We start from the raw sequence: 27,222 nt of genomic DNA on the forward strand, positions 1-27,222 counted from the left end.
ATCTGACATGTTCTGCTGCAGTTCTTGAAGACTATGAGGATTGGTGCGATATGCCTTATACATGAGGGCTCCTTGACATATCAGGTGACTTGGATGACCAGACAGGGGCGCGAGCAGACTGACTTCTGGCAACACCTCTATCAGGCGTGAAGATTGTAGTGTCGGTAGCTGGACCGACACCGTTATGTTGATTGCTGAAAGGGAATGCTAAACTAAAGCTGTAGCCGATAGTGCACGCACGGCAATACGCATACGGGCGTGAAGTCTGGAACATAAAAACTTATGAATGAATAAGAAGAAAAGTATGTAGATGCTTTTTACTTAACTTTTAATAATTCCTTGGAATACATCTCTCTTGAATACTCGTAAGCTATAGGCACTGATACAAATGGCTCCTTGCTAGTTCGTAGCCATTAACTTAGCTGATGGCTATTATGTCTCTCGGCTAATGAGAGAGACAGGCTTCGTACAACTGGGCGATAGCTAGGTTCGCGTACAACTGGGCGGTAGCTTGGTTCTCGTACAACTGGGCGATAGCTAGGTTCGCGTACAACTGGGCGGTAGCTAGATTCTCGTACAACTGGGGCTGAGTCCACTCTCGTATCACGAGACCTGCCTTGGTGGTGGCGCTAGGTCTGCGATCACAGTGGCGACACGCGGGTCCGACATGTACTACATGGACCGCGGCCGATTTAAACTACCACCTAGCAAGTGTGGTGTCTGGCGGTGACACCACAAAGATGATGATAATGTTTGGTTTATGGGGCGCTTTACTGTGCGGTCATCAGCGCCCGTACAAAAATGGTTCAAATGGCTCTGAGCACTATGGGACTTAACTGCTGAGGTCATCAGTCGCCTAGAACTCAGAACTACTTAAACCTAACTAACCTAAGGACATTAAACACATCCATGCCCGAGGCAGGATTCCAACCTGCGACCGTAGCGGTCACGCGGTTCCAGACTGTAGCGCCTAGAACCGCTCGGCCACCCCGAGGCAGGTTTAGAACCTGCGACCGTAGCGGTCGCGCGGTTCCAGACTGTAGCGCCTAGAACATATTGGTCACTCCGGCCGGCGCCCGTACAAAGTCCCAATTTTTTTCACAGTCCAATTTTTTGAACGGGCCAATCTAGGCACTGTCACGAATGAGGAGGACAACACAAACACCCAGTCCCCGGGCAGAGAAAATCCCCAACCCGGCCGGGAATCGAACCCGGGACCCCGTGATCCAGAAGTAGCAACGCTAGACACTAGATCACGAGCTGCGAACGTCAGACGTGAAGATCGTGTAAACGTGCTCCAAGGTGTGGCCGGTTGTATGGACAGTTGCTCCATTCTGTTGGAAGTAACTACAGGTCTTTTCCTCCTCTGTTAATGCTGCCACAGATTCACGTCCAATCGCATCCACTTGTCCGGGTCACTTTTACTTGCTCGACCCTGTAGATGTGGCCAGTGAATAACAAATCTATGTCACGTGCACTGACGAAATGTGAGGAGAGTGATAAGTTGCCCGTACGCATTTAGTTGTCTGTTGTAATGGCGGTGTACAAGTAGTTCAGTTGGAAAAACGGATAATTGTCGGTCTGCGGGTCACAAGGGCACTATTTCATAAATGGTTGCGTTTGCTGCCTGTTCGCATGTTCCTGCAGTGAAAGTGATCTGTTAATTGTGCCAACAGTAGAACGGCTCCCACTCGTCTCTAGGGAACAGTTCACTGTGCATGAAGGACGGGGGATAGTCTTGAAAATATAAGAATATAGTTGAATTAAATCAGGCAGAAATATGATTAGGTAATGATACAAGAAGAATAGTAGACGAAGTTTTCTACTTAAGCAGCAATACAACCTGTGACGCCAAAATCGAGAGAATATAAAAATGTAGATTGGAAGATGCAAGGAAAGCATGCCTCAACAGAGAATTTGTTAACATCAAATATAAATTTGAGTGTTTAGAGTTTAGGATCATTCCGTGATGGTGTTACAAACTTTCAGGGATACTGCAGAAGGATAAATGTATCAATTTGAGGCAAGGGACCGTGGTGTGCAAAAGACCGAGCTGAAAGTTACAAGCGGAGATCGTTCTCATACCTCTGACAGTGAAACACATTTACTGGTACTGTTGTTGCTACGATTGTGGGGGGATAGCCAACTTTTAGAGATAGAAGTATGAACGAAAACAAGGAAAAAAATCCAATAAACACGGGCATCAAAATGCGTATCACAAGAGCCATAGGCACTTTTTCAGTATAGAGATGTGTTTCACACTAGCGAAGATGAACAAGCGCTCACAGCTCTTGTGATGTGCGTTGTGGAGCCATTGTTTACTAGTCATTTTTTTCTTGTTTTCGTCCGTACCAACAGCCCTAAAAGGAACCTAAGTCGGCTCAGTTGCAGCCAGTAGGGAACCGGGTTTCCCATTCTGTTCTTGCTTTCACATACATGTGAAAACCACGGGAAATTTTAATCTCGATGGCCAGATGAAGATTCAAATTTTGAGGTGCAGCTCGTAGTTAAAGGCTCCGAGGCTAAGCTGCCCCACAATATATATTGAAATGCATTTTTCTGTTCTGGATAACAGAATTTAAATGATCAAGGAAGCATCTCAAGTATTTCTGACACGAATTTAAAGAATGACACTCATCTTCTTGTAACTGTTAATATTTAATATCAAGTGATGTTTTTCGAAGAGGTAGCAGCTGTTCTTAAGGCTGCGCCTTGTTCTATAGAGGACAGCTTTTAAGGGCCTTCCGAAGGCTCACGCGCTTCAGCCTAGCCACAGGTCACGTCAACATCACAAGCAAAACTTGGGAGACGCCATATTGGATTTCTTACTAATTATTTGAACCCCTTTGTTAAGGATTATATAACTGACATCCTACGAATATATGTCACTTCAAAGCACTATCACATTAAGGAGCTTCTGAAAACGCGTCGTTATTGGTACGATTTGTTGTAAGGAAATGGCGGCAAACGTCAAGCTGGTGGGAAAGAATTTTGTATTTCGTTGTTTTCGAATTATAACTTGCGTATGTGTCATTGGCGTTTCGAGGCAATGACACATTGAAGATGTCTGAAAAATTCATCGTTCTTGGTACTATTTGTTATAATTAAACGTATGTTAATAAAATACCGGCGATTAATACCTTTAAGGGGTCACGCAATATAAGACCCAGCAGTGCAGCAGTGTACTGTAGTCTAGTGGATGGAGATGCGGACTTACAATGTGATGCAGAGATGTTTCGCATCCTCCTCTCTACAATTTTTTTTTATTCAGCTTTGCGTTTTCTTAAAGATTGTGTGACTTTCTTATTAATTTAATAGATGTATGCTCTGTAGTATTTGATGTTATGTAAATAGAAGAGCTCTCTCTCTTTTTCTCTCTTAGGAGTGACTTTGTTCCATAGTGTGGACGTGTCAGAGAATATGCCTACGAATTGTAAGATTGCTTTCGACGTCTCTCCCGGATTCGATCGCAATTCAGTATTTATTTATGAAAAAGTCACAATCACAGCGCAAGATCGCTCCTTACTGCACACACAATCACAGCAGCAACGTCACTTCGTCGATGCGCTATTTCACGAACGGCGCGTATTGAACGCACAATAAACATTAAATGTCACAAGTTTAGTGCTGAAAACACGAAAGCTTGAAGAGATGTTAACATACACAGCATTAAAGATCTCTCCAAAACGTTTCTTTTAGCACGATTTGTTGTGTTAAAATGGAAAATGTAACGTCTGCAGATAAATATGCTATCTATAGATCTTAACTTGGAGTTAAATTTTGGTGTTATTTACTAGTTGTTTATGAAACGAAAAGACGATACAATATGTAAACTATTGCTGAAATGTGACATTGCATGGTGAAAGACTGATCTGTAGCGTAGTCAGAGGTCTAGGTTAGTTCCGATCGATAAAATCCGTAGCGTTCTTCGAATGGAAACCACGGTCCGCGCCTGCCTCAAAATACTGTACCTGGAAGCAGAAATAGCGCTGTCAATGTAGACCAAAACCGGCCAACTGTAGGAAAAAATTCTGGTCGTCGCAAATTTTTGTACAGTGGTGGGAGGGTGTGCTATGAACGAGTTAAAAATCCTGACAGATGAGGTGTGAGCATTGGTGACGGGTGCGGGGAGTTGAAAGGCCAATTTTACATTTTTCTTGAATAACTCGAAAACCACAGGTTCAAGCGAAAGAGTTCCAAAGCAAAGAATTAAACTATTTAAAATTTCCTACAAAAGTTTCCTATTATCTTTTTCTAGGACTAATGGTTTCCGCGTCGCAGAGGATGACAAAATTGCAGATTATTAAAAACTGTTTTTTAGCGGGATACAGTTAATGTTTATTTGAACTGGGTTAAAATGGTTTAAATGGCTCTGAGCACTATGCGACTTAACTTCTGAGGTCATCAGTCGCCTAGAACTTAGAACTAATTAAACCTAACTAACCTAAGGACATCACACACATCCATGCCCGAGGCAGGATTCGAACCTGCGACCGTAGTGGTCGCACGGCTCCAGACAGTAGCGCCTAGAACCGCACGGCCACTCCGCCCGGCAACTGGGTTAAAAACAGATATTAAATGTGTGTACCATATCTAAGGGCTTAGAGCCGTATTAAACGTTCTGTTGCGTTCTGATGAAGGAGGGGAGGGGGGGGGGGGAATTCTGTGTAGGGTAGAAGCGCGAGTGAAGGTAGGTCACCAAAGTGGGCATGCACTTCCCTCTTTCATAGGCTATTCCTCACTCGGCCTACCTCACTACGTCACAAGAAGGAACAACAAGGGTTTTGATGAAGTTATACCGGCCCTCCACAGCAGACCTTATATGAGGATAATTCGGAAAGTTAGTTCCGATCGGTCACGAAATGGAAACAACTGTGAAAATCCGACGAAGCTTTGCACAAATGTGTTGGGCGGTGTCTCTAGTGTGCCCGTAGAACGTGTCACGTCGCTCTTTTCAGTTTCACGTCGCTTTTCTCCGTTCTGAGCTCACGGTGAGTACGTAAAGATGCCTAGAAAATAATGTCTCCCGCCAAGTAAGAGTTCCTGGTGAGAGAAATCTCCTGATGTCATTCAGCCTATATACGTAACTGTCATGCGGTTCCTGCTTCGTGACAGTTCTCGGCCGAACGTTGCAGGGGTAATAAAGATGCTGCTGCAGCGTTTTCGATGGGAAGTGTTTGATAACCCACAATACAGCCCGTAATGGGCTCCTGTTGAGTTTCATCTCCTATCACACGAACTGCTGGGTGTAAAGACAACGTTTTGGCAAAGACGACGAGCTGCAGATCAGCGCAGAGAATTGGCGGAAACCAAAGGCGGCTGTCTTCTAAAACGAAGGTATGGGAAAGTTGGTACAACGCTACGACAAATGACTAAGTCAGAGAGGTGTCTATATAGAGAAATGGCTGGAAGGTTTAGTTAACTGTTGCAAGTAAAACATTTTTGATTTTCACAGAGGTTTCCATTTCACGACCGATCGGAACTTACTTTTCGATAGTCGTCGTATACCACTGACGATGTAGTGCGCAGACGTACCCGATGGGCGTTTATTTCCCACAACGCATTTTAACAGAATGTGGAATGCAGATTTGAGTCACTAATAATATTAACGCATATCGACAGAATCTACGAAAATCTCTGCTCACCGTTCTAAACTACTAGAGGGTAACTGATTGTTAGTCGTGCTGTACGGCGGCTGTTGTTCTTCAGGGAAAGGCAACCACCCTCGCCACGAACGTTGCTCGCTTTTCTGTTTACAAGTAGACTACACACCCTCAGCATTTCTTGTCCGCTTCTCTTATGTTATTCACATTTTTTTAAAGGTCCTGTTTATATAGTGGAGCCGTTGTCAGCTAATTGAGTACTTATCTGCAGTTGTTACGTGTGGCTTCATGGAATGACAAGTGCATGGTGACAGTGGCAAACAAACTTTGATATTATCAATCCAACTCATCCAATAATGCGGTGTTCACGTCAGCTGAAAACACTGATAGAAATTAAAGAACCAAGAGTCATTTACCAATAAAGCCAATTTATGGATAGAACTGATAGGGCTGACCATATATTTGACTCTATACAGTATCAATCAGGGGTACGAAACGTTGCTTCCGCATTACTGTGGATTTTGTCGACGTAGCCTAACACAACGCATGACAGCAGCACAGGGAGGATGGTAGTAAATTGGGCCACATGACATTTCGTCGAAGAATCATCACTAAACTAAAATTGCCGTGTTGCTATGCAAGGAGGAAGTCCATCTAAAGCCGCAAAAACTGATTCTAGATGCAACAACCTGGAACACTGAGTTTTAGATTTGCCACTAGATCCTATTTCAATAAAGAAGATTGAAATTCACTGTTTCAACGTCAGAAAAAAAATTCAACAGTGTCCATTAAGTGTAGTGTTCCACTTAATGTTTCTTGTTGCTTACCGTTCCTTAAAAAACAGTTATAGATGCTATTCAGAATGAGATTTTCACTCTGCAGCGGAGTGTGCGCTGATATGAAACTTCCTGGCAGATTAAAACTGTGTGCCGGACCGAGACTCGAACTCGAGACATTCGCCTTTCTCGGGAAAGTGCTCTAACAACTGAGCTACCCAAGCACGACTCACGCCCCGTCCTCACAGCACTTGTCCGCGAAAGGCAAAGGTCCCGAGTTCGAGTGTCGGTCCGCCACACACTTTTAATCTGCCACGTAGTTTCATAGATACTGTTGATTTGAAGTTTACGTAGTGGCATTGTGTTAAGCACATGTATATACAGCTGTTCTGCTATCCTATGTTTTAGTGTTGTAAACGAAGAAATAGACTTCCTTGGAGTAGGATTTAGCTCAGCTTTAATATTTGTTGGACTGAGACCTCTAACCCTAGATTACTAAACCGTCATAAATTTACGATGGTTTAGCAGCAATGTAACATGTTAAATGAAAGTAATATATCACAAAACGTTGACCAGTTTTAGCCATGTCGACGAATTCATTGAGAGCATTCACTATTGATGGCTACCAAACAAATGCGATACCTAATTCAAAATTCACACTTAAATGTTATAAAATGTTGGTACTTTATACTATAGCCATTTGTTAGAAACAACAACTGATGTCTACACGTTCAGGTCGGATACTTCTGGAGCAACCCTCGTATGTCTATGCAGTATTTATTTTAAAAAGGCAACTTATGTCTGAGGAAGGGAGGTGAGTAGGAGTTAATTAATACTTTGAGTTGACCAAAGTCATGTGATACCTCCTAACATCGAGTCGGAGCTCCTTTTACCCGGCATAGTGCAGCAACTCGACGTAGCATAGACTCTACAACTGGAAGTTCCCTGCGTAAATACTGAGCAATATTGGCTCTGTAGCAGTGATAACTCCGTAAGTGTTGCCGGTGCAGGTTGTTTTGAACGAACTGACGTCTCGATTAAGTCCCATAAATCTTCGACGGGATTCACATCGGGGGATCTGAGTGGCCAAGTCATTCGCTCAAATTAACCGGAATCTTCTTCAGACCAATTTCGAACAGTTGTGGCCCGAAAAAGTGACAGCGTTGTTTCGCAATATGAAGTCCAAGAATAGTTGCAAACAGTCCCCAAGTAGCCGAATATAACCTTTTCCAGTCAATGATCGGTTCAGTTGGACCGAAGGGCCCAGTCCGTTCCACGTAAACAAAGCCTTCACCATTATGGAGCCACTACCAGCTTGCACAGTGCCTTGTTGACAACTTGGGCCCAGGCTTCGAGAGGTTCGCGCCACAGTCAAACGCTACCATCAGCTCTTACCAACTGAAATCGGGACTCATGTGGTCAGGCCACGGATTTCCAGTCGTCTAGCGTCCAACCTGTATGGTCACGAGCCCAGGAGAGGCGCTGCAGGCGTTGTGCTGTTAGCAAAGGCACTCGCCTCGATCGTCTGCTGCCATAGTCCATTAACGCCAAATTTCGCGCACTGCCCTAACGGATACTTTCTTCGTGCATTCTACATCGATTTCTGCTCTTATTTCACGCAGTGTTGCTTGTCTATTAGCACTGCTGATCTCGGTCGTTTAGCGAAGGCCGTCGGCCACTGCGTTGTCTGTGTTGAGAGGTAATGCCTGAAGTTTGGCATTCTTAGCACACTCTTGACACTGTGGATCTCGGGATATTGAATTCCCCAGAGATTTCCGAAAGGGCATGGCCAATGCGTGTAGATCCATCTACCAGTCAGCGTTCAAGGTCTGTTCAAAAATGGTTCAAATGGCTCTGAGCACTATGGGACTCAACGTCTGAGGTCATCAGTCCCCTAGAACTTAGAACTACTTAAACCTAACTAACCTAAGGACTGACACACATCCATGCTCGAGGAATGATTCGAACCTGCGACCGTAGCGGTCGCGCGGTTCCAGACTGTAGCGCCTAGAACCGCTCGGTCACCCAGGCCGGCTCAATGTCTGTTAATACCCGTCGTGCGTCCATAATCACCTCGGAAACCTTTCTACATGTATCACCAGAGTACAAATGAGGGCTTTGTCAATGCACTGTCCTTTTATACTATGTGTACGCGATACTGCTACCATCTGTGGACATGCAGATGACTGTCCCATGATTTGTGTCACCTTAGTGTATGTCGCTCGTGTGGGAAAATGTTCTCTAACCTGCCCTGGGATAAAGCTCAGGTGATGTGAATCTGGTGATCTGGTCGCATTAAACAGCAAACTTGCTGCGACGTTGCTGGGGTGTGCAGGCCGCTTAGCCAGCTCCTGACTCACCATGTGCCTCGCTGGTCCGCAGGCGGCGCTGCTGGGGTCCGCGGCGTCGGTGGTGGGTCTGGCGTCCGACGTGGGCGGCTCCGCGCGCCTGCCGGCCCTCTTCTGCGGCGTCTTCGGCCACAAGCCGTCGCCAGGTGAGTCCCTGCCGACACAACAGCTAACTGCGGCTCCGCTTTTCTGCACCGTCCCGCTGTGTAGGAACCATCACGTTTATACAGAGTGTCCCAGCAGAAATTGTCATACTCGGAGAAAACACAGGAACGATAATCTGAAACAAAAAACTTCATAAGGACATATGTCCTACTCCCAACTGTTTCCGAGACAGACTACACTTCATGCAAATTTGTTATTGGTCTAGTGGCGGGCACGTATGACTCTTAACTACCCGACCTCGTTGACGTTTTATCCTAGCCCAACCTACCTCATTGTTTCCAAGACTCTGCTCGACATGCATGTCTGCCATTAAAGTAGTCCGTTGAACGCGCAGCTGACCATGGTGTTTTTTTGAATAAAGTGGTGCCAGGGATTTGAGTGTATCAGAAGACGCAACCGTTAAGTGTGGTTGTACACACGCTAGTTAAAAATTTCACATGCCTACTGTAATGCTGTATGTTTGCGGCTTCTACGTTGGCATACTTCGTCCATCATAAGAATAAACCAGATGCTGATTGATCAGCAGACAAAAAAAAATGGTTCAAATGGTTCTGAGCACTACGGGTCTCAACTTCTGAGGTCATTAGTCCCCTAGAACTTAGAACCCGGCGATCAGCAGACATAGCACACGTACACTGGTGTAGTTAACGTTCTTGGAAGTAGGACCTACTCACCTAGGGTATTCGGAAAATCCATCCCGTTACAGACTTCTAGGACTTGTTGAGGGGAGTGAGTGCATGTGATTGTTAACAAGAACCCATGTCCGGAAACGTACCGTTTGCGTGCCACAGCTTTTTGAAAACATGTTTGCTAGGTAGGTTTGCAACCGGGTAGTCAGGGGTAGTTACGTCAGATTGGCTGATGTCATTTTGACGTCTGTTCTACATCTCTTACCTGGTTCGAGCCACATTCAAGTGTATGTGAGTGTTTGAGGTGGTATGGAGTGTTGGAGATGGTATGAATGTTGTTGTTGGCCATGCACAAATGCCAGACGGTGCTGCAAACAAAATCAATTTCTCGCGGAATGTCTCGTGTACTTGACGAGTTCCCTTCAACATGGTGCAGACGGTCTCTTCCAATTTTGTGTGTGGCGTCTCGTTATTGCACCACAATCACGCCTGCTGACGGTGAAAGTACCCCTTTCTCGAAACCGTTGCGTAATAGTGGTGAAACGGGTTTGCGATGGGGTCGGACGCTGTGCTTAACGATCTTGATAAAGTCGACAAGCAGCTCTTCCATTACCAAGAGCTTAGCCATACAGAAGCATCATGGTGTGTCCAATCACCTTGTCTAACACTCGCAGACACTGACTGAGACTCGAACCAGTCAGAGAGGTAGAATAGACGTTAAACGACATCAGCCAATCCGATGTAAGCCCCCCCTCCCCCCCAACCCTGTTGCAATACTGCCTAGCACACATGTTTTCAGACGGCTGTAGCACGGAAACGGTACGTCACCGGACATGGGTTCCTATTCAAAATATTCTGTACTCACTCTCCTCTACAAGTCCTAGAAGTTTATAACGCGAATTTCCGAATACCCTGTACGTTAGATATCTTATTACCGTAAGTGAAACTTTAAGATGTTCTAATGTATTAACAGCCATCAACGTTTTTCTTATTCATCCTTAAGCTTTGTAGTTTTTATTTAAAAAATCATGTAAGGTCACAGTTTCTGTAAACTCTAGTTGTGGTCTAACTGTCGCGCTGTTTATACGTAAAATGAAAATGGCAGACGCTGCTTTCTGCACCGTAGTGGAACACTTGCGTGGAACCCCGTTAAAAATGGCGAGAAACAAGTTGTTCTTATATTTTTCACAAGATTACAAAGAAAAACTTATCTTGGAAGATTTTCAGGAAGCTATATTTGCTAAAGTCAAGGCGTTTTCAGAAAACGAGATTTGTAGCTTAATCGGTACCGTTGGCGAATGTTTGTATGTAGTTTGCTAAGTCAAAACTCACAGCGTTTTTTTTGGTTCAGTTCTAGTAATGACACCATTTAAATACAAAATTCATCAAATATATGCTAATCAACGCATATCTAATCATCATTAGTATTAAAAGTAGTTATCGATATTTTATAAAAGATATTTAATAAAGAACATTTAAATTAACAAAATATTGCAAATTAAATTTTTGGCACAAAGATGAAAAATCAAACACCTTTAACTTGGACTATGACCGTTGCTTCATACCACAGATGTGCTCTCACATGAGCCAGAGTGAATAAGCGTCGTAGAAACATGGAAAACGATAATTTTCACGGTATGGAGCACACCGTACCATTGCAACCTGAACCCAATAGCATTGTTCTACAGCCAACTTACTGGATTTGTCGCGAGAAATAAGAAGACATTAAGCTGCCAGATGTATTGGACCTAATGTGTAAAGCTTTGTCACACGTCGCTGCCGAACACTGACAGGATGCAGAATAGCACATCATAAAAGAGGAGGAGATAATGTGGCACTTGGCTGGCTCCGCGGATTCTGTTGTTGATCGCCTCGTTATCAGCTTAGCAGAGTACAGTTCCAGTACTGACATGTATTCCTCGGAATCGGATATAGATGGGGTTCTGAGATTACCAGGCGACTGACTGCAAGCCATCAGTTGCCTCAATATTTAACTATACGTTGAAATCCCTGCCATAGGTTTCACGTCACACATACCTCACGCAGAAAAATTACCCTGTGTTTACGTTGTTAGCAATTTTCATGACTCTTGTTTTTAATTACAATACTATGTTATCAAAGAAGGAGAGCGTGTTATGTTTTCAGTCTGGTCCCCTGAGGAGCGTATTACCGGAGTTTTGCCGTTACATCATTCTATTTAAAACTTAAATGACTTTCGAAGCTGTAGCTATTGTTTCTCTGTTCGTCTCTTTTTGCTTCTTAATTACAAAAGTTAAAGGCGCCGATAAAGCTGCTGTCCCATATCATCTCTGAGCCGATGTGCTCGTAACGCACAGCATAAAACGTATCCTTATTATCATATTCGGCCGTACTAGAGACATCTTGGCTTTCGTTCAATGTGAAACTAAATCTAATAAGATTCCAGTAAACACAGAAGAATGCGTAGTGTAATGTTGACATCAAGTTTATTCTTACGATAAACTCAGTATTGCGCTGCAGCTCCTGCTGTCGAAGAACACCGTCGGCGCTTTCCCACACATCGAGTTCCTGATCGTAGAGTGTTTACCAGAGTCCTCATTGCGTTATTCTTCCGAGTACCCATTTATCTTCTGATCCTGTAGTTTAACACCGTTTGCAGAAACGGCAACAAATTGTTGAATGGTACAAAGTAGTGACGTGTATGATAATGCTTAGAGATGAATGTGTTATAAATAAGTATTTTTCAATTGATACTTCGTAAAATCCGGGTTGCAAGATTTACTTACTGCTGCAAAAGTGTACGTGTGTGAACCTGACAATGTATTCAATAATACAGAAAATAAATAACAATTTTCATCAAATGTGTTGTACCTCGAAAGCAAGTTGGAATAGGACAAATGTCCATATGACGTTTTTATGTTCAAGTGATCATTCATGTCATAAGCCTGAATATTGACCATTACGTCTCATACCCCCTCTGTAACAACAGGTGACGCTGCTTTATCATTTCGCTTGCTCCGAGGTAATGACTGACGCGGCGATCTCCAATAAATGTAAATGTCGCGTGACTAGGGCCTCCCGTTGGGTAGACCGTTCGCCGGGTGCGATTTGACGCCACTTCGGCGACTGCATTCTATATCCTCTCTACTTCGACAATCGTCAGTTATTTTGCTGCCCAAATAGCAAAACATATTGACTGCTTTTATTGTCTCATTTCGTAATGTAACTCTAACATCACCTAATACCATTCTACTATATTCCATTACCCTTCTATTACTTCTGTTAATGTTCATCTTATAACCTTTTTTCAAGACAGATCTGTTCCTTTCAACTGCTCTCCCAAACTCCTTTGCACTTTCCGACAGAATTAAAATGTCACAGGCAAACCTCAAATTTTATTTCTTCTCCAAGACCTTTAATTCAACTTCCATTTTTCTCTTTGGTTTCCTTTGCTGCTTGCTCAATATATAGACTCAATAACATAGCGAATAGGTTACAGTCCTGTCTCGCTCCTTTTTCAACCACTGCTTCCCTTTCATCTCCTTCAGCTCTTTTACCTGCACCTTGGTCTCTGCACAAGCTGAAAATAACCTTTCGTTCCCTTATTTTATCGCCACTACCTTCAAAATAAATTATTCAGGTAGTGATGGGAGACGAAAATTTAATAGTCGTGGGTGACTGGAATTCGAGAGTAGGAAAAGGGGGAGAAGGAAACATAGTGGGTGAATATGGATTGGGGGAGAGAAATGAAAGAGGAAGCCGTCTGGTAGAATTTTGCACAGAGCATAACTTAATCATAGCTAACACTTGGTTCAAGAATCATAAAAGAAGGTTGTATACATGGAAGAATCCTGGATATACTAGAAGGTATCAGATAGATTATATAACGGTAAGACAGAGATTTAGGAACCAGGTTTTAAATTGTAAGACATTTCCAGGGGCAGATGTGGACTCTGACCACAATCTATTGGTTATCAACTGTAGATTAAAACCGAAGAAACTGCAAAAAGGTGGGAATTTAAGGAGAAGGGACATCGATAAACTGACTAAACCAGAGGTTGTACAGAGTTTCAGGGAGAGCATAAGGGAACAATTGACATGAATGGAGGAAATAAATACAGTAGAAGAAGAATGGGTAGCTCTGAGGGATGAAGTAGTGAAGGCAGCAGAGGATCAAGTAGGTAAAATGACGAGGGCTAGTAGAAATCCTTGGGTAACAGGAAAAATATTGAATTTAATTGATGAAAGGAGAAAATATAAATACGCAGTAAATGAAGCAGGCAAAAGGGAATACAAACGTCTCAAAAATGAGATCGACAGGAAGTGCAAAATGGCTAAGCAGGGATGGCTAGAGGACAAATGTAAGGATGTAGAGGCTTATCTCACTAGGGGTAAGATAGATACTGCCTACAGGAAAATTAAAGAGACCTTTGCAGAAAAGAGAGCCACTTGTATGAATATCAAGAGCTCAGATGGAAACCCAGTTCTAAGCAAAGAAGGGAAAGCAGAAAGGTGGAAGGAGTATATAGAGGGTCTATACAAGGGCGATGTACTTGAGGACAATATTATGGAAATGGATGAGGACGTGGATGAAGATGAAATGGGAGACATGATTCTGCGTGAAGAGTTTGACAGAGCACTGAAAGACCTGAGTCGAAACAAGGCCCCGGGAGTAGACAACATTCCATTGGAACTACTGACGGCCTTGGGAGAGCCAGTCCTGACAAAACTCTACCATCTGGTGAGCAAGATGTATGAGACAGGCGAAATACTCTCAGACTTCAAGAAGAATGTAATAATTCCAATCCCAAAGAAAGCAGGTGTTGACAGATGTGAAAATTACCGAACTATCAGTTTAATAAGTCACAGCTGCAAAATACTAACACGAATTCTTTACAGACGATTGGAAAAACTGGTAGAAGCCGACCTCGGCGAAGATCAGTTTGGATTCCGTAGAAATGTTGGAACAGGTGAGGCAATACTGACCCTACGACTTATCTTAGAAAATAGATTAAGGAAAGGCAAACCTACATTTCTAGCATTTGTGGACTTGGAGAAGGCTTTTGACAATGTTGTCTGGAATACTCTCTTTCAAGTTCTAAAGGTGGCAGGGGTAAAATACAGGGAGTGAAAGGCTATTTACAATTTGTACAGAAACCGGATGGCAGTTATAAGAGACGAGAGGTATGATAGGGAAGCAGTGGTTGGGAAGGGAGTGAGACAGGGTTGTAGCCTGTCCCCGATGTTATTCAATCAGTATATTGAGCAAGCAGTAAAGGAAACAAAAGGAAAATTTGGAGTAGGTATTAAAATCCATGGAGAAGAAATAAAAACGTTGAGGTTCACCGATGACATTGTAATTGTGTCAGAGACAGCAAAGGACTTGGAAGAGCAGTTGAACGGAATGGACAGCGTCTTGAAAGGAGGATATAAGATGAACATCAACAAAAGCAAAACGAGGATAATGGAATGTAGTCAAATTAAGTCGGTTGATGCTGCGGGAATTAGATTAGAAAGTGAGACACTTAAAGTAGTAAAGGAGTTTTGCTATTTGGGGAGCAAAATAACTGATGATGGTCGAAGTTGAGAGGATATAAAATGTAGACTGGCAATGGCAAGGAAAGCGTTTCTGAAGAAGAGAAATTTGTTAACGTCGAGTATAGATTTAAGTGTCAGTAAGTCGTTTCTGAAAGTATTTGTATGGAGTGTAGCCATGTATGGAAGTGAAACATGGACGATAAATAGTTTGGACAAGAAGAGAATAGAAGCTTTAGAAGTGTGGTGCTACAGAAGAATGCTGATGATTAGATGGGTAGATCACATAAGTAATGAGGAGGTATTGAATAGAATTGGGGAGAAGAGGAGTCTGTGGCAAAACTTGACGAGAAGAAGGAACCGGAGTCTGTGGCAAAACTTGACGAGAAGAAGGAACCGGTTGGTAGGACATGTTCTGAGGCATCAAGGGATCAGAAATTTAGTATTGGAGGGCAGCGTGGAGGGTAAAAATCGTAGAGGGAGACCAAGAGATGAATACAATAAGCAGATTCAGAAGGATGTAGGTTGCAGTAGTTACTGGGAGATGAAGAAGCTTGCACAGGATAGAGTAGCATGGAGAGCTGCATCAAACCAGTCTGAGGACTGAAGACAACAACAACAACACCTTCAAAATTCAAAGAGTGTGTTTCAATCTACATTGTCTAAAGCTTTTTCAAAATCTACAAATCTTACAAACTTAGGTTTCTCTCTCTTCAACCTATCTTGTAACATAAGCCGTAGAGCCAGTGTTTCCTCGCGTGTTACTACATTTCTCCAGCACGCAAACTCATCTTCTCTGAGGTCGGCTTCTACCAGTTTACTCATTTTTCTGTAAATAACTCTGGGTGGTATTTTGTAACCAGTTCGGTAATATTCACATTCGTCAACACCTGCTTTCTCTGGAATTTGAACGATTACATTCTTCTGAACACTGAGGATATTTCGCCTGTCACAAGTATCTTGCACACCCGATGGAATAATTTTGCCCTGTCCGGCTCTACCAAGAATCTCGATAATTCTGAGGAATGTCGTCTACTCCAGAGGCCTTGTTTCGACTTATATCTTTCAGTTCTTTGTCAAATTCTTCTGCAATATTGTATCTCCCATCTCATCTTCGTCTATTTGCTCTTCCCTTTCTGTAACATTATCTTCAAGTTCATTTCTCTTGTAGAATCCCTCTACGCATTCCTTCCGCCTTTCAGCTTTTCCTTCTTTGCCTGGAACTGGCTTGACTTCTGAGCTCTGGACATTCATCCACGTGCTTCTCTTTTCTCCAAAGGTCTCTTTCGTCTTACTGTAGGCGGTATATATGTTTCCCATAGTAATACGTTTCTGCAGCATTGCATTTGTCCTCTACAGATTCCTACTTAGCCATTTCCACTTTCGGTTAGTCACACTTTTTAGTCGTCTGTATTCCGTTTCGTCTGCTTCATTTGCTGCAGTTTTATATTTTAACATTTCGAAATAAAGCAAATTATGAACACGAAAACAGCTCTCCGTGGTTGTGTTGGTACAGATGAAAGGAAACATAGTTTCTGGCCTCTTACCGCAAAATGCCATTGTACAGCGTTAGTTTTTGTTTATGCCACAACATATCTCGTGTTGCGTTGCGTCATAAACAAAATAGGACTCCATCTAGAAAGTCGCTGTTGTGCTTAACACGCAAGTGAAAACCATTTCTATGCTACTACACAATAGTGCATTTGACAACCGTAGAGGTTGCGCCAGTGAGTTATACAGTTTTGAATTTAGAATAAGTTCCTTATAGTTCTGACAAAAGGTAGGCTTCCCATCTTTTTAAACTTAGGGTAAAAGACTTTTTGAGAATTTCTCCCCGTTTTAAACTCAGGACAAGCGAATTTATGACCAGCCCACCACTTTAAATTTACAACATGTGGATCTATTTTTAATATCCCAACGTTTTAAACATAGGAGAATTTGGCTTCAAACTTAATGTGTCGACCTGTTACGTCAGATGATTGGGAATGGGAAACTGTTTAAACTGTGATGCCTTATAGGTGATGGGAATTGTTTCAACTTAAGATAACTGGAATTAAAAAAAACAACAAAGGTCCCTAGTCCCAGTCTCTGACTGGCAAACAGTTTTAATCTGCCAGGAAGTTTCATATCAGCGCACACACCACTGCAGAGTGAAAATTTCCTTCTGGGAACTGGACTTCGGACAAGTTAATTTTAACGTCACAGCAGTGAGGAAAAACAACGACTTTTAAATTTCCTACGATTTTAAACTTAGGACCGGATTATATAATTAGCACAAGCGACCTGCCAACTACGCAGACTCTGCCCATATCCCTAATATTCACCCTGTTGGATTCTGATGTCATAGGACTGGGGAAATTTGACAACTATGCAGGCTTCCCCGTTTCTCCAGGTCTTCCATCTTGAATTGCCATCGTGGATTCTGACATCGTAGGACAGTGCTCGTATTCCCATAACTGCCATCTTGGATCACAACGTTGGACTTTTTAAATTTCGCACCAACAGGACAATGCTCCATCTTGTATTTTTTTAAATCTTCCACCCTTTTACAGTTAGGACAACTGCTTACTTCCACAGTGACGTCATACCCTTTTGCATTTAGAACAACTGCTTACTTCCACAGTGACGTCATATGAGTAGAGGAAAATCCTGTAGTACATCTTGGCTATTTTTGAACTTCCTGCCATAGGGCAGTTGGCCCTATGAGGTCACAGGAGTGGGCATCGGTAAATCTGGAACGATGCACGACGGAATGGATGATTCCATTGGGGACACGGGCATCTGGCAAATATGCAGACTGGGTGCGAACCAACCCAACCCACTACCGTTGTCATGTTATTGTACAGACCAGCATTTCGTCCTGCTGCATGTCGCCGTTTACATGTGTAAATTCGTCCCCCTCATAAAGAAAGTTTGTCAAGAATCTCACTGAGTTCTATTGGGGGGGTAAGAAATGATACGTTTACTGATAGTAGTCTGAATATGAATTCACATTGTCCGGTGTCGGTGAATGTGGACAGGTCATTATAGCGACGCAGCATTTGATTCCCAATATGCTCGGCTGTGGCCGATACAACTCAGTTCGTCAAGTCCCGTTTTCTCTGAGTTTAACTGTTCTTAGCATTGTTTCTGATCATGTTCATAACATGTCTGTAACTATATTCGCTCCTATCGTCCGCGTCCATACTAGCGAAAACATTTCTGTGTGTGTGTTCGCATCGACTGAAACTGGCGGGAAATATTTTATGTTTCACGTATTCGCTTCATGTGCAACGCTATGTCAAGAGAATGGGATGAATTAATGGCATGTGGTGCTGCATTAATAATACTCGATAACATAAGCAGACAAAGACGAAAGCGAAGATATCGTGTTGGACGAAAACAACCACATCTTTGTTAGTAATGTCACAATCGGGCCTAAGTAGTGTGTCAGGGGAATCAACGGTTGTTGTTGATATCCCAGTCATATCCGTCCTCACTGATGATTGGTCCTTTCTCTTCTATAAAATCAGTTCCGCTTCGAAGAGATATTGGCAGATTACCTATACGGAGACCTCAATTTCTTCTCTACGTCACTGTTGACAGACAGTGTACTCACTACGCTCAGACTACAGACGAACACGAATTGCGTCTGTTTCAAAGTGAGGTTAAACTTACATTGTTGGAACGTGTACGGGCTTTCTTGGCAAATCCGTGGCTAAATAAGAGAGACTTTGTCAAACACAGTTGATCGTTTACGAGGGTCTTAGCAGTTCTTGTAAAGAAGAAAGCATTTCTTGAAGCCAAAAAATCACCTTGTAACATAATCTAACAAACCTTACTTGCAACTTAGTTAAAATTGTATTTTTCGTATCTCTTTACATTTTTCAAAGACATGCATGCATATTTCCTGTTCTGCTCACGCACAGGGCAGAATGGGATAAGCTAATTTTTTAATGAAATTCTTGTGTAAACGTAGAAATTATTGCATAAACGTTGAAACTATTATGAATATCACGTTAAAACTAAGACATAAAGTTTTTTAAGGAACAATTTAAACCTAGAATAAGGAACCTTCAAAACATTAAGTATAAAATATTTTACTGTTATTTTGAAAGATGTAAAATTATTTTAATACTAAATAACCATCAAACTAACAACCGCTAATCTTTCAGACAATATATATATATATATATATATATATATATATATATATATATATATATATATATATATATAAAACCATCAAACTAACAACTGCTAATCTTTCAGACCGTATATATTGTGTGTGTGTGTGTGTGTGTGTGTGTGTGTGTGTGTGTGTGTGTGGTTCGCAGCTCGTAGTCTTGCGGTAGCGTTCTCGCTTACCGCGCGCGGGGTCCCGGGTTCGAATCCCGGCGGGGTCAGGGAATGCCTCGAGATGACTGTGTGTTGTGTCGTCTTCATCATCCTCATTCATCTCCATTACGGTCAGAGGAAGGCAATGATAAACCACCTCCGCTAGGACCTAGCCTAGTCGGCGGTGCGGGTCTCCCGCGTCGTCCCCTACGCTCCTCGGAGTATGGGACCTCATCATTATCATATCTGTGTGTGTGCGTCTGTTCTTCCGGACATGTCCGAAAGAACGGGCACCATTTTGATTCCGAAGTCACTATGAATCAAGGCACGTAGAAATTAGACATTATTTGACAGTGGGCATTGATTTATATAAACGGGACAAGTTGAAAATTTGTGCCAGACTGGCATTCGAAGCTGCGTCTCCTGCTTACAAGGCAGTACACTGACCACTACGCGATTTTGCATGCATTGTCAAAAACAGCGCGTTCTGCATGTAAACTAAGACTTTCTGAAGATGAAAGTTTTTCATCGAGCCAATAAAAAGTTTGTATCGAGTGAAACCAGTGTAGCAATTATTGGCGCCAGAAAAGTATAACGCAGCAATCGTAGAGCTAACACTTTACGCTCGTTCACAGTTTTCTTTTCTGTTCCCTCCAGTATAAACGCTTGTTCACAGTTACAAGCTTGAGAAGATTGTGGAATTACCTGCGAATGCTAGTTCACTTTAGTTTAGTTTCCATTCCCTTCGTTGCAAACGGTGCCTAACAGAGTTGCTTTGGTGAATGTCCGGTAGCTCACTAAGCCAGTCGATGACATGCACCAATGGACAACCGATCTGCAGCACGATGAATACACCTTAAAAGAAATAAACATAATGAGGAGAGGAGAAACGATCATAGCTTCGAACTAACACAACTGCCTGTACGAGAAATTGGTGTTTACGCCGCTCCAGTTAGCTGTAATGTAACACTCTTTACTACAAAAAAGAGAGTCGTTTTACGATAGAATCTTCGTTTGTAGTTTGTCGATAGTGGCTGTGAGAGGACGCTGTATGTGTAGTGAGCCTAGCCCGTGATTTTATAATCACAGTCCTGCCAGGTTATTCGGCAGATCACGGGTCTTAACGTAAGCTTTCATTTTGTACGTACCAGAAAAGAGTTGAGATACTGGCTGACAAGTATATCGAAGGAACGGTGTGACTTCGCACTTTGAAATTTCGCAGACACGGCAATTCCTGTTGGGAATATTTGCTTTTTGAACTAGTTTACACATGCAATAAAGGAAGGTGTATATCGTCTCATCTCGTCTGACAAAATAAGTGGTAAAGCTGTTATCAACCTCCAAGTTGGTTTCATAAACTTAGTGCTACTACAAAAGTTGTGTTGGCCATCTACAGTTCACTGTGGAACCCCAGCATACTTCACTGTGGTATTTTCCGAATACAAAAGACGCTGCTAAAACTGAAAAGTTTGCTGCGGTGTACTGCGAAGGCTAACCCCGACGCAATTTCAAACCCTTGGATTTGTAGTCTGGCACTTAACACGCGGGATAACCAAAACTTACGTGGGGCTCGAAACTGAAGTTACAGTGCCTAATGCTCGTGGATTTGTTGCCGAAGTGTTAAGTGGGCCAACGAAGCGCCCTATTGCCAGCCCGTTGGCTACTTACTAGCTGTGTTCGTGTGACCATTAACTCCGACTTCGAAGGTTCAGTATCATGTTCCGTCAAGTGTTTTTGGAACTTTATACGTCACCAACAAGCAAGTGGTAGATACATAACACTGAGGTCTCTGATTAAATATTTTTATTAATTTCTGGGTTATTTCATAAAATGTGAAATTTAACGGAAAATCAGCAAAAGTGTATAATTTAACCCACCTTTGTTTTAAGTTTCTCTGAACTAACGTACAAATCAGGACAGACTACTTTTACTTAAAACGGAACATGTTTTGTTGCACAATAGTTAGTCTACCGTCCAGTAGTGGTCTGCTACATACGCCGGCTTTAACAGCACGAGGGGGAAATCTCCCACTCTCGGTGCTCAGGTTAATTCCCATACGAGTAGCGAGTGAGAATTCGTACTTGCTTCCCCAAAAGACAGTGTGACATGAGGACCGCCTAAAGTTTGACGGAAGATAATTTGTGATTTTTACTAACGAAAATGGGTAAGATGGATACTGCCTACAGGAAAATTAAAGAGACCTTTGGAGAAAAGAGAACCACTTGTACGAATATCAAGAGCTCAGATGGAAACCCAGTTCTAAGCAAAGACGAATGGAAAAACTGGTAGAAGCCGACCTCGGGGAAGATCAGTTTGGATTCCGTAGAAATATTGGAACTCTTGAGGCAATACTGTCCCTACGACTTATCTTAGAAAATAGATTAAAGAAAGGCAAACCTACATTTCTAGCTTTTTGTGGACTTAGAGAAAGCTTTTGACAATGTTGACTGGAATACTCTCTTTCAAATTCTAAAGGTGGCAGGGGTAAAATACAGGGAGCGAAGGGCTATTTACAATTTGTACAGAAACCAGATGGCAGCTATAAGAGTCGAGGGGTATGAAAGGGAAGCAGTGGTTGGGAAGGGAGTGAGATAGGTTTGTAGCCTCTCGCCAATGTTATTCAATCTGTATATTGAGCAAGCAGTAAAGGAAACAAAAGAAAAATTCGGAGTAGCTATTAAAATCCATGGGGAAGAAATAAAAACTTTGAGGTTCACCGATGACATGGTAATTCTGTCAGAGGCAGCAAAGCAGTTGAACGGAATGGATAGTGTCTTGAAAGGAGGATATAAGATGAACATCAACAAAAGCAAAACGAGGATAATGGAATGTAGTCGGGTGATGATGAGGGAATTAGATTAGGAAATGTTATGCTTAAAGTAGTAAATGAGTTTTGCTACTTGGGGAGCAAAATAAATGACGATGGTCGAACCAGAGAGGATATAAAATGTAGACTGGGAATGGCAAGGAAAGCGTTTCTGAAGAAGAGAAATTTGTTAACATCGAGTATAGATTTAAGTCATTTCTGAAAGAATTAGTATGGAGTGTAGCCATGTATGGAAGTGAAACGTGGACGATAACTAGTTTGGACGAGAAGAGAATAGAAGCTTTCGAAATGTGGTGCTACAGAAGAATGCTGAAGACTAGATGGGTAGATCATGTAACTAATGAGGAGGTATTGAATAGGGTCAAATGTATGTTGGCTGTTCTGAATCTTTATGGCTATCTCTAAGAAACTTAACTACCTATTTTGCTTTTTCTGCACTGCAATGTGTATTTCATGTGAACAGAATTTATGTTTATGTGTGCGTGCGTGCGTGTGTGTGTGTGTGTGTGTGTGTGTGTGTGTGTGTGTAACTGGTCAATTGTCCTGCTTGATTCCTCTATCAGGCACAAGATGACATTCACATTTCTAGTCCAGTTTCGGATGTTGCACCTTTAAGTTCTTCATTTGTGTGCCTATATTGTCCATAGTTGCTTTACAATTTCTGAGGGTATTCTCGTTCTGTCGTTGCAACTAGAAGAAACTTCTTGTAGTTGCAACGACAGACCGGAAATACCCTCAGGAAGATGTAGGTATTTAGCAGTAAAAGTACCATGTTCTACGTGGTTCATAAATATGTTTGCTATCCTTCCAGACACTAGGAATCCCATAGGTAATTCTTCACTTTGTAAACAGAGTTCATTACTGAACTGGAAATAGTTCTGTTGTGTTATTAGCTATAGTAGCTTGACTGTTTCTTTGATGTATTCATATGGAAGTGTACTGTGTGTCTTAAGATTTTGTTCTATAATGTTTATTGTTTCAGTTATTAGTATACTTGAATACATATTCTCTACATCAAATAACATGAGGGTGGCTATATCTGGAACCTCTACATCTTTTATGTAGCTTATCACAAGTGTGGTGTTTCTTGCAGTAGTATGCTCTTGTAATTTGTAGTTTTCTGATAAGATTTTCAACATGTATGTTGCTAGGGGGCATGTGGGAGCATATCTATAACTCACAATGGCTCGGTCGGGGAGGTCGGAAGGATGGAGAACTGGGATTTGTTAATAGTTTTCTTTTTTTGATTGTCTTCTAGCGTATTTTCAGTGTCTTTCAGAGCGCTTCTCAACTTTGTTTGGAATCTGTTAGTTGAATCTGATTTTCGTTTTGTAATTTTATTTATTGTGATGAACTCTTGTGTTTTACTGATATATTGCTCCTTATCCATGAGAACCACTACGTTTCCTTTAGCTGCCCTTGTAATGATGATGTGTTCCTGCAGTTTCTTTTTTAGTTTTGTCGGTGTTATGTAATCTGTATTGTTTTGATTTCCTATGTTTTCCTGCACCTGTGTTATTATCTTTTTGATTTCATTACCGACTAGGTCTCTCGTCAGATCAACGTTTATCTCATTTTGTCTCCTTTCCTGTCCGAGAAAGCTTTCTGATCCAACTACAAGGATTTGTACGTATTTTTCGTCTGTTTGTGTGCAGACGTTGTGTTTCAGACCTTTTTCGCGCAGTTTTATTTCTTTTGTATGCAAAACAGTACCGTCTTTGATAGAAATGATGTTTCTCGTTGGAATGGATATCATTTGTGGCTGTGTTAGGTATTTGTTTAGCTTTTAAATTTGCAATCTTTCTTCTGTGGATTTTTCATTTTTTCCATCACTGTAGATGTACGATTTTCTGTCTTGCTAACGAAATGGGGGAAAACAGCGGCGTTATACAGAACATTCGTAAGATTAAAATATGCGTTATGTAGCACCACATATAAGGTTTTGCTTTTTGTCATAAGGAGACTTGATTACGTTGCTTAGCCAAATTTTTTGTGCTCTTTGTTTTGTTTTGTGTGCACTGGCGGAACTATTTTGAACCTGTATTTTAATGTATTTAGGTATTATATTATTTGATCTGCAGATGTTGTTAAACTTAGTATATTCGACAGTTTTATGCAGGTTGAGATGTATCCTTCTAAACCTCTTGTGAGGGCCGCTTGGAAATGCCTGACAAGACGTCCATACTAGTTCATGTGCATGGCCATTTTCCGCAGCAGCTGTTGAAATCGATTATTATTCGTTTCTACGTCTTAAGCTTACTGCAATTTAATTAAAGAGCAGACAGCCTTATAGGGCAACCACAGCTGTGAGCAATCACCTTGAGTATTAATAAACCGCTTCAGCTGTATTTAGTCCTTTATTTTTTTGATCACTACCGGTTTCACGGCAATAAAAGCCACATATTCAGGTGAACATATAACTAAAAACATGACAGCTAAAAAGCTCGGAAATTTGTAACCAACATTTGTTATTCGTCAGGAGCCGCCTGTTCGCGATTGCGTATAGACCTCAGAAGCGGACCTAGCCACCCCATTGGGATCCAGCTGTTTTATTCCATGACATATATCGCCTTTTAGCGGTGTTCTGTTCTGACGGACAACGAATGTTCGGTACAAAGTTCTCAGCGTTTTAGTTCTACAGTTTTAGTTATATGTTCACCTGAAGATATGGCTTTTAGTGCCACAAAACTAAAAATAAAGGACTAAATACAGCCGAAGCGGTTTATTAATACCCAAGATTAATTAAAGAGAGTTTCACACATGCTTAACGTGGAATATTTAACACACTAACTCATTTGTAAGGTAATCAGAACTCGGAACCAGTTTTATACAAGGGAATCCAGTTCTTTAAGGAATCGCGTGTTCTCTCGTATTCTGCTACGAACGAAGGTGTGGTGTGTGAGACAGAAGTGGTGGACAGTGTGGACGTGTTGTGCCGCAGGCGTGGTGCCGCACGAGGGCCACGTCCCGTCGGGCTCGGACAAGCGCTGGCCGCGCTTCTTCTCGGCGTCGCCCATGTGCCGCTACGCGGGGGACCTGCCCCTCGTGCTGCACGTCCTCGCCGGGCCCCTCGCCCCCGACCTGCGCCTCCTGCAGCCGGTAAGGCGCCAGCGTCTGCACAATTACGTATCATCTAATTATTCATTCGTTTTATTCACATTTCTCGATAACAACAGTAGGCCGTTACAGATCACATTTACGTATGTGTAAACCTCTGGACAATAAGTGAGTGTGCATTTATTCCTACGCTGAAGCTAAACGCAACTTTTTATCGACGTCTGTAGATTCCTACCACTATGACGATGATGATGATGATGATGATGATGATGATGACGACGATAATGATGATGATCCTTTGGCATTGACGGTGGGGATTCCCCACCTGGGAAAGTTCGGCCACCGAGTTGCAAGTCTTTTTAGTTGACGCCACATTGGGCGACTTGAGTTTCGATGATGATGAAATGATAATGAGGACAACACAACACTCAGTCTCGAGCGGACATAATCTCCGACCTGGCCTGAATCGTACCCTGGGCCCGCACCAGACCTCTCAGCTAAGGGGCGGACTCCTACGATTACCACGCTATAATTTCGATGTCTACCAACATGCTACTTTTCATGCAGTTTTCATACAGCATTTTACCTTCCGCCATACATTGGACAGTGGCTTCTGGAGCATATTTGTAATATGAATGTAGAAGCTGTTTTAACTGTTTTTAATGTATACATCTACATCTACATACATACTTCGCAATCCACCATACGGTGCGTGGCGGAGGGTACCTCGTACCACAACTGGCATCTTCTCTCCCTGTTCCACTCCCAAACAGAACGAGGGAAAAATGACTGCTTATATGCATCTGTAAGAGCCTTAATCTCTCTTATCTTATCTTTGTGGTTTTTCCGCGAAATGTAAGTTGGCGGCAGTAAAATTGTACTGCAGTCAGCCTCAAATGCTGGTTCTCTAAATTTCCTCAGTAGCGATTCACGAAAAGAACGCCTCCTTTCCTGTAGAGACTCCCACCCGAGTTCCTGAAGCATTTCCGTAACACTCGCGTGATGATCGAACCTACCAGTAACAAATCAAGCAGCCCGCCTCTGAATTGCTTCTATGTCCTCCCTCAATCCGACCTGATAGGCATCCCAAACGCTCGAGCAGTACCCAAGAATAGGTCGTATTAGTGTTTTATAAGCGGTCTCATTTACAGATGAACCACATCTTCCCAAAATTCTACCAATGAACCGAAGACGACTATCCGCCTTCCCCACAACTGCCATTACATGCTTGTCCCACTTCATATCGCTCTGCAATGCTACGCCCAAATATTTAATCGACGTGACTGTGTCAAGCGCTACACTACTAATGGAGTATTCAAACATTACGGGATTCTTTTTCTTATTCATCTGCATTAATTTACATTTATCTATATTTAGAGTTAGCTGCCATTTTTTACACCAATCATAAATCCTGTCCACGTCATCTTGTATCCTCCTACAGTCACTCAACGACGACACCTTCCCGTACACCACAGGATCATCAGCAAACAGCCGCACATTGCTATCCATCCTATCCAAAAGATCATTTATGTAGATAAAAAAACTACAGCGGACCTACCACACTTCCCTGGGGCACTCCAGATAATACCCTCACCTCAGATTGAACACTCACCATCGAGGACAATGTCACCTGCTTCATTGGTTGTATTACAACGATCATGATTACAATTACGTATATTAGAGTGGTGCATAAGTTTTCAGTGTTTTTGTTTTGTATGTTGGTATCCAGGTAGCTATTGGTTTATTTATTGGTTGTCATTTTTTATTTGCATTTCACTGTTGCTCTTTTAGTTTACATATTGTTATTTTGTTATCTGACGATAGTGAGTGCTGCTGTGGACGATAGAAAACGGGGCGCCAAGTGGAGAAATCGATACATTTCCGATATGTTCTTTTGTTTGAGTTTAGTAGAAGCGTGACACCAGCGGAGGCAGCCAGAAACATTTGCGACTTGTATCGGGCTAATGCCACCGGACAGAGCAAGGC

At 42.3% G+C, this 27,222-nt stretch overlaps 1 protein-coding gene across 1 annotated transcript in view; it reads left to right on the forward strand.

Moving 5' to 3' along the window:
* Window positions 1-27,222, forward strand: part of LOC124751482 (fatty-acid amide hydrolase 2-A-like) — a 249,336-nt gene that overhangs the window by 138,119 nt on the left and 83,995 nt on the right. Inside the window, exons 5-6 of the mRNA XM_047248989.1 lie at window positions 8,762-8,873; window positions 25,121-25,278. Coding sequence (XP_047104945.1) covers window positions 8,762-8,873; window positions 25,121-25,278 — 270 coding nt within the window. The remainder of the gene's footprint in view (window positions 1-8,761; window positions 8,874-25,120; window positions 25,279-27,222) is intronic.

The sequence above is a fragment of the Schistocerca piceifrons genome, chromosome 1 (assembly GCF_021461385.2).
Source record: "Schistocerca piceifrons isolate TAMUIC-IGC-003096 chromosome 1, iqSchPice1.1, whole genome shotgun sequence".
In the NCBI taxonomy this organism is placed as follows: Eukaryota; Metazoa; Arthropoda; class Insecta; order Orthoptera; family Acrididae; genus Schistocerca; species Schistocerca piceifrons.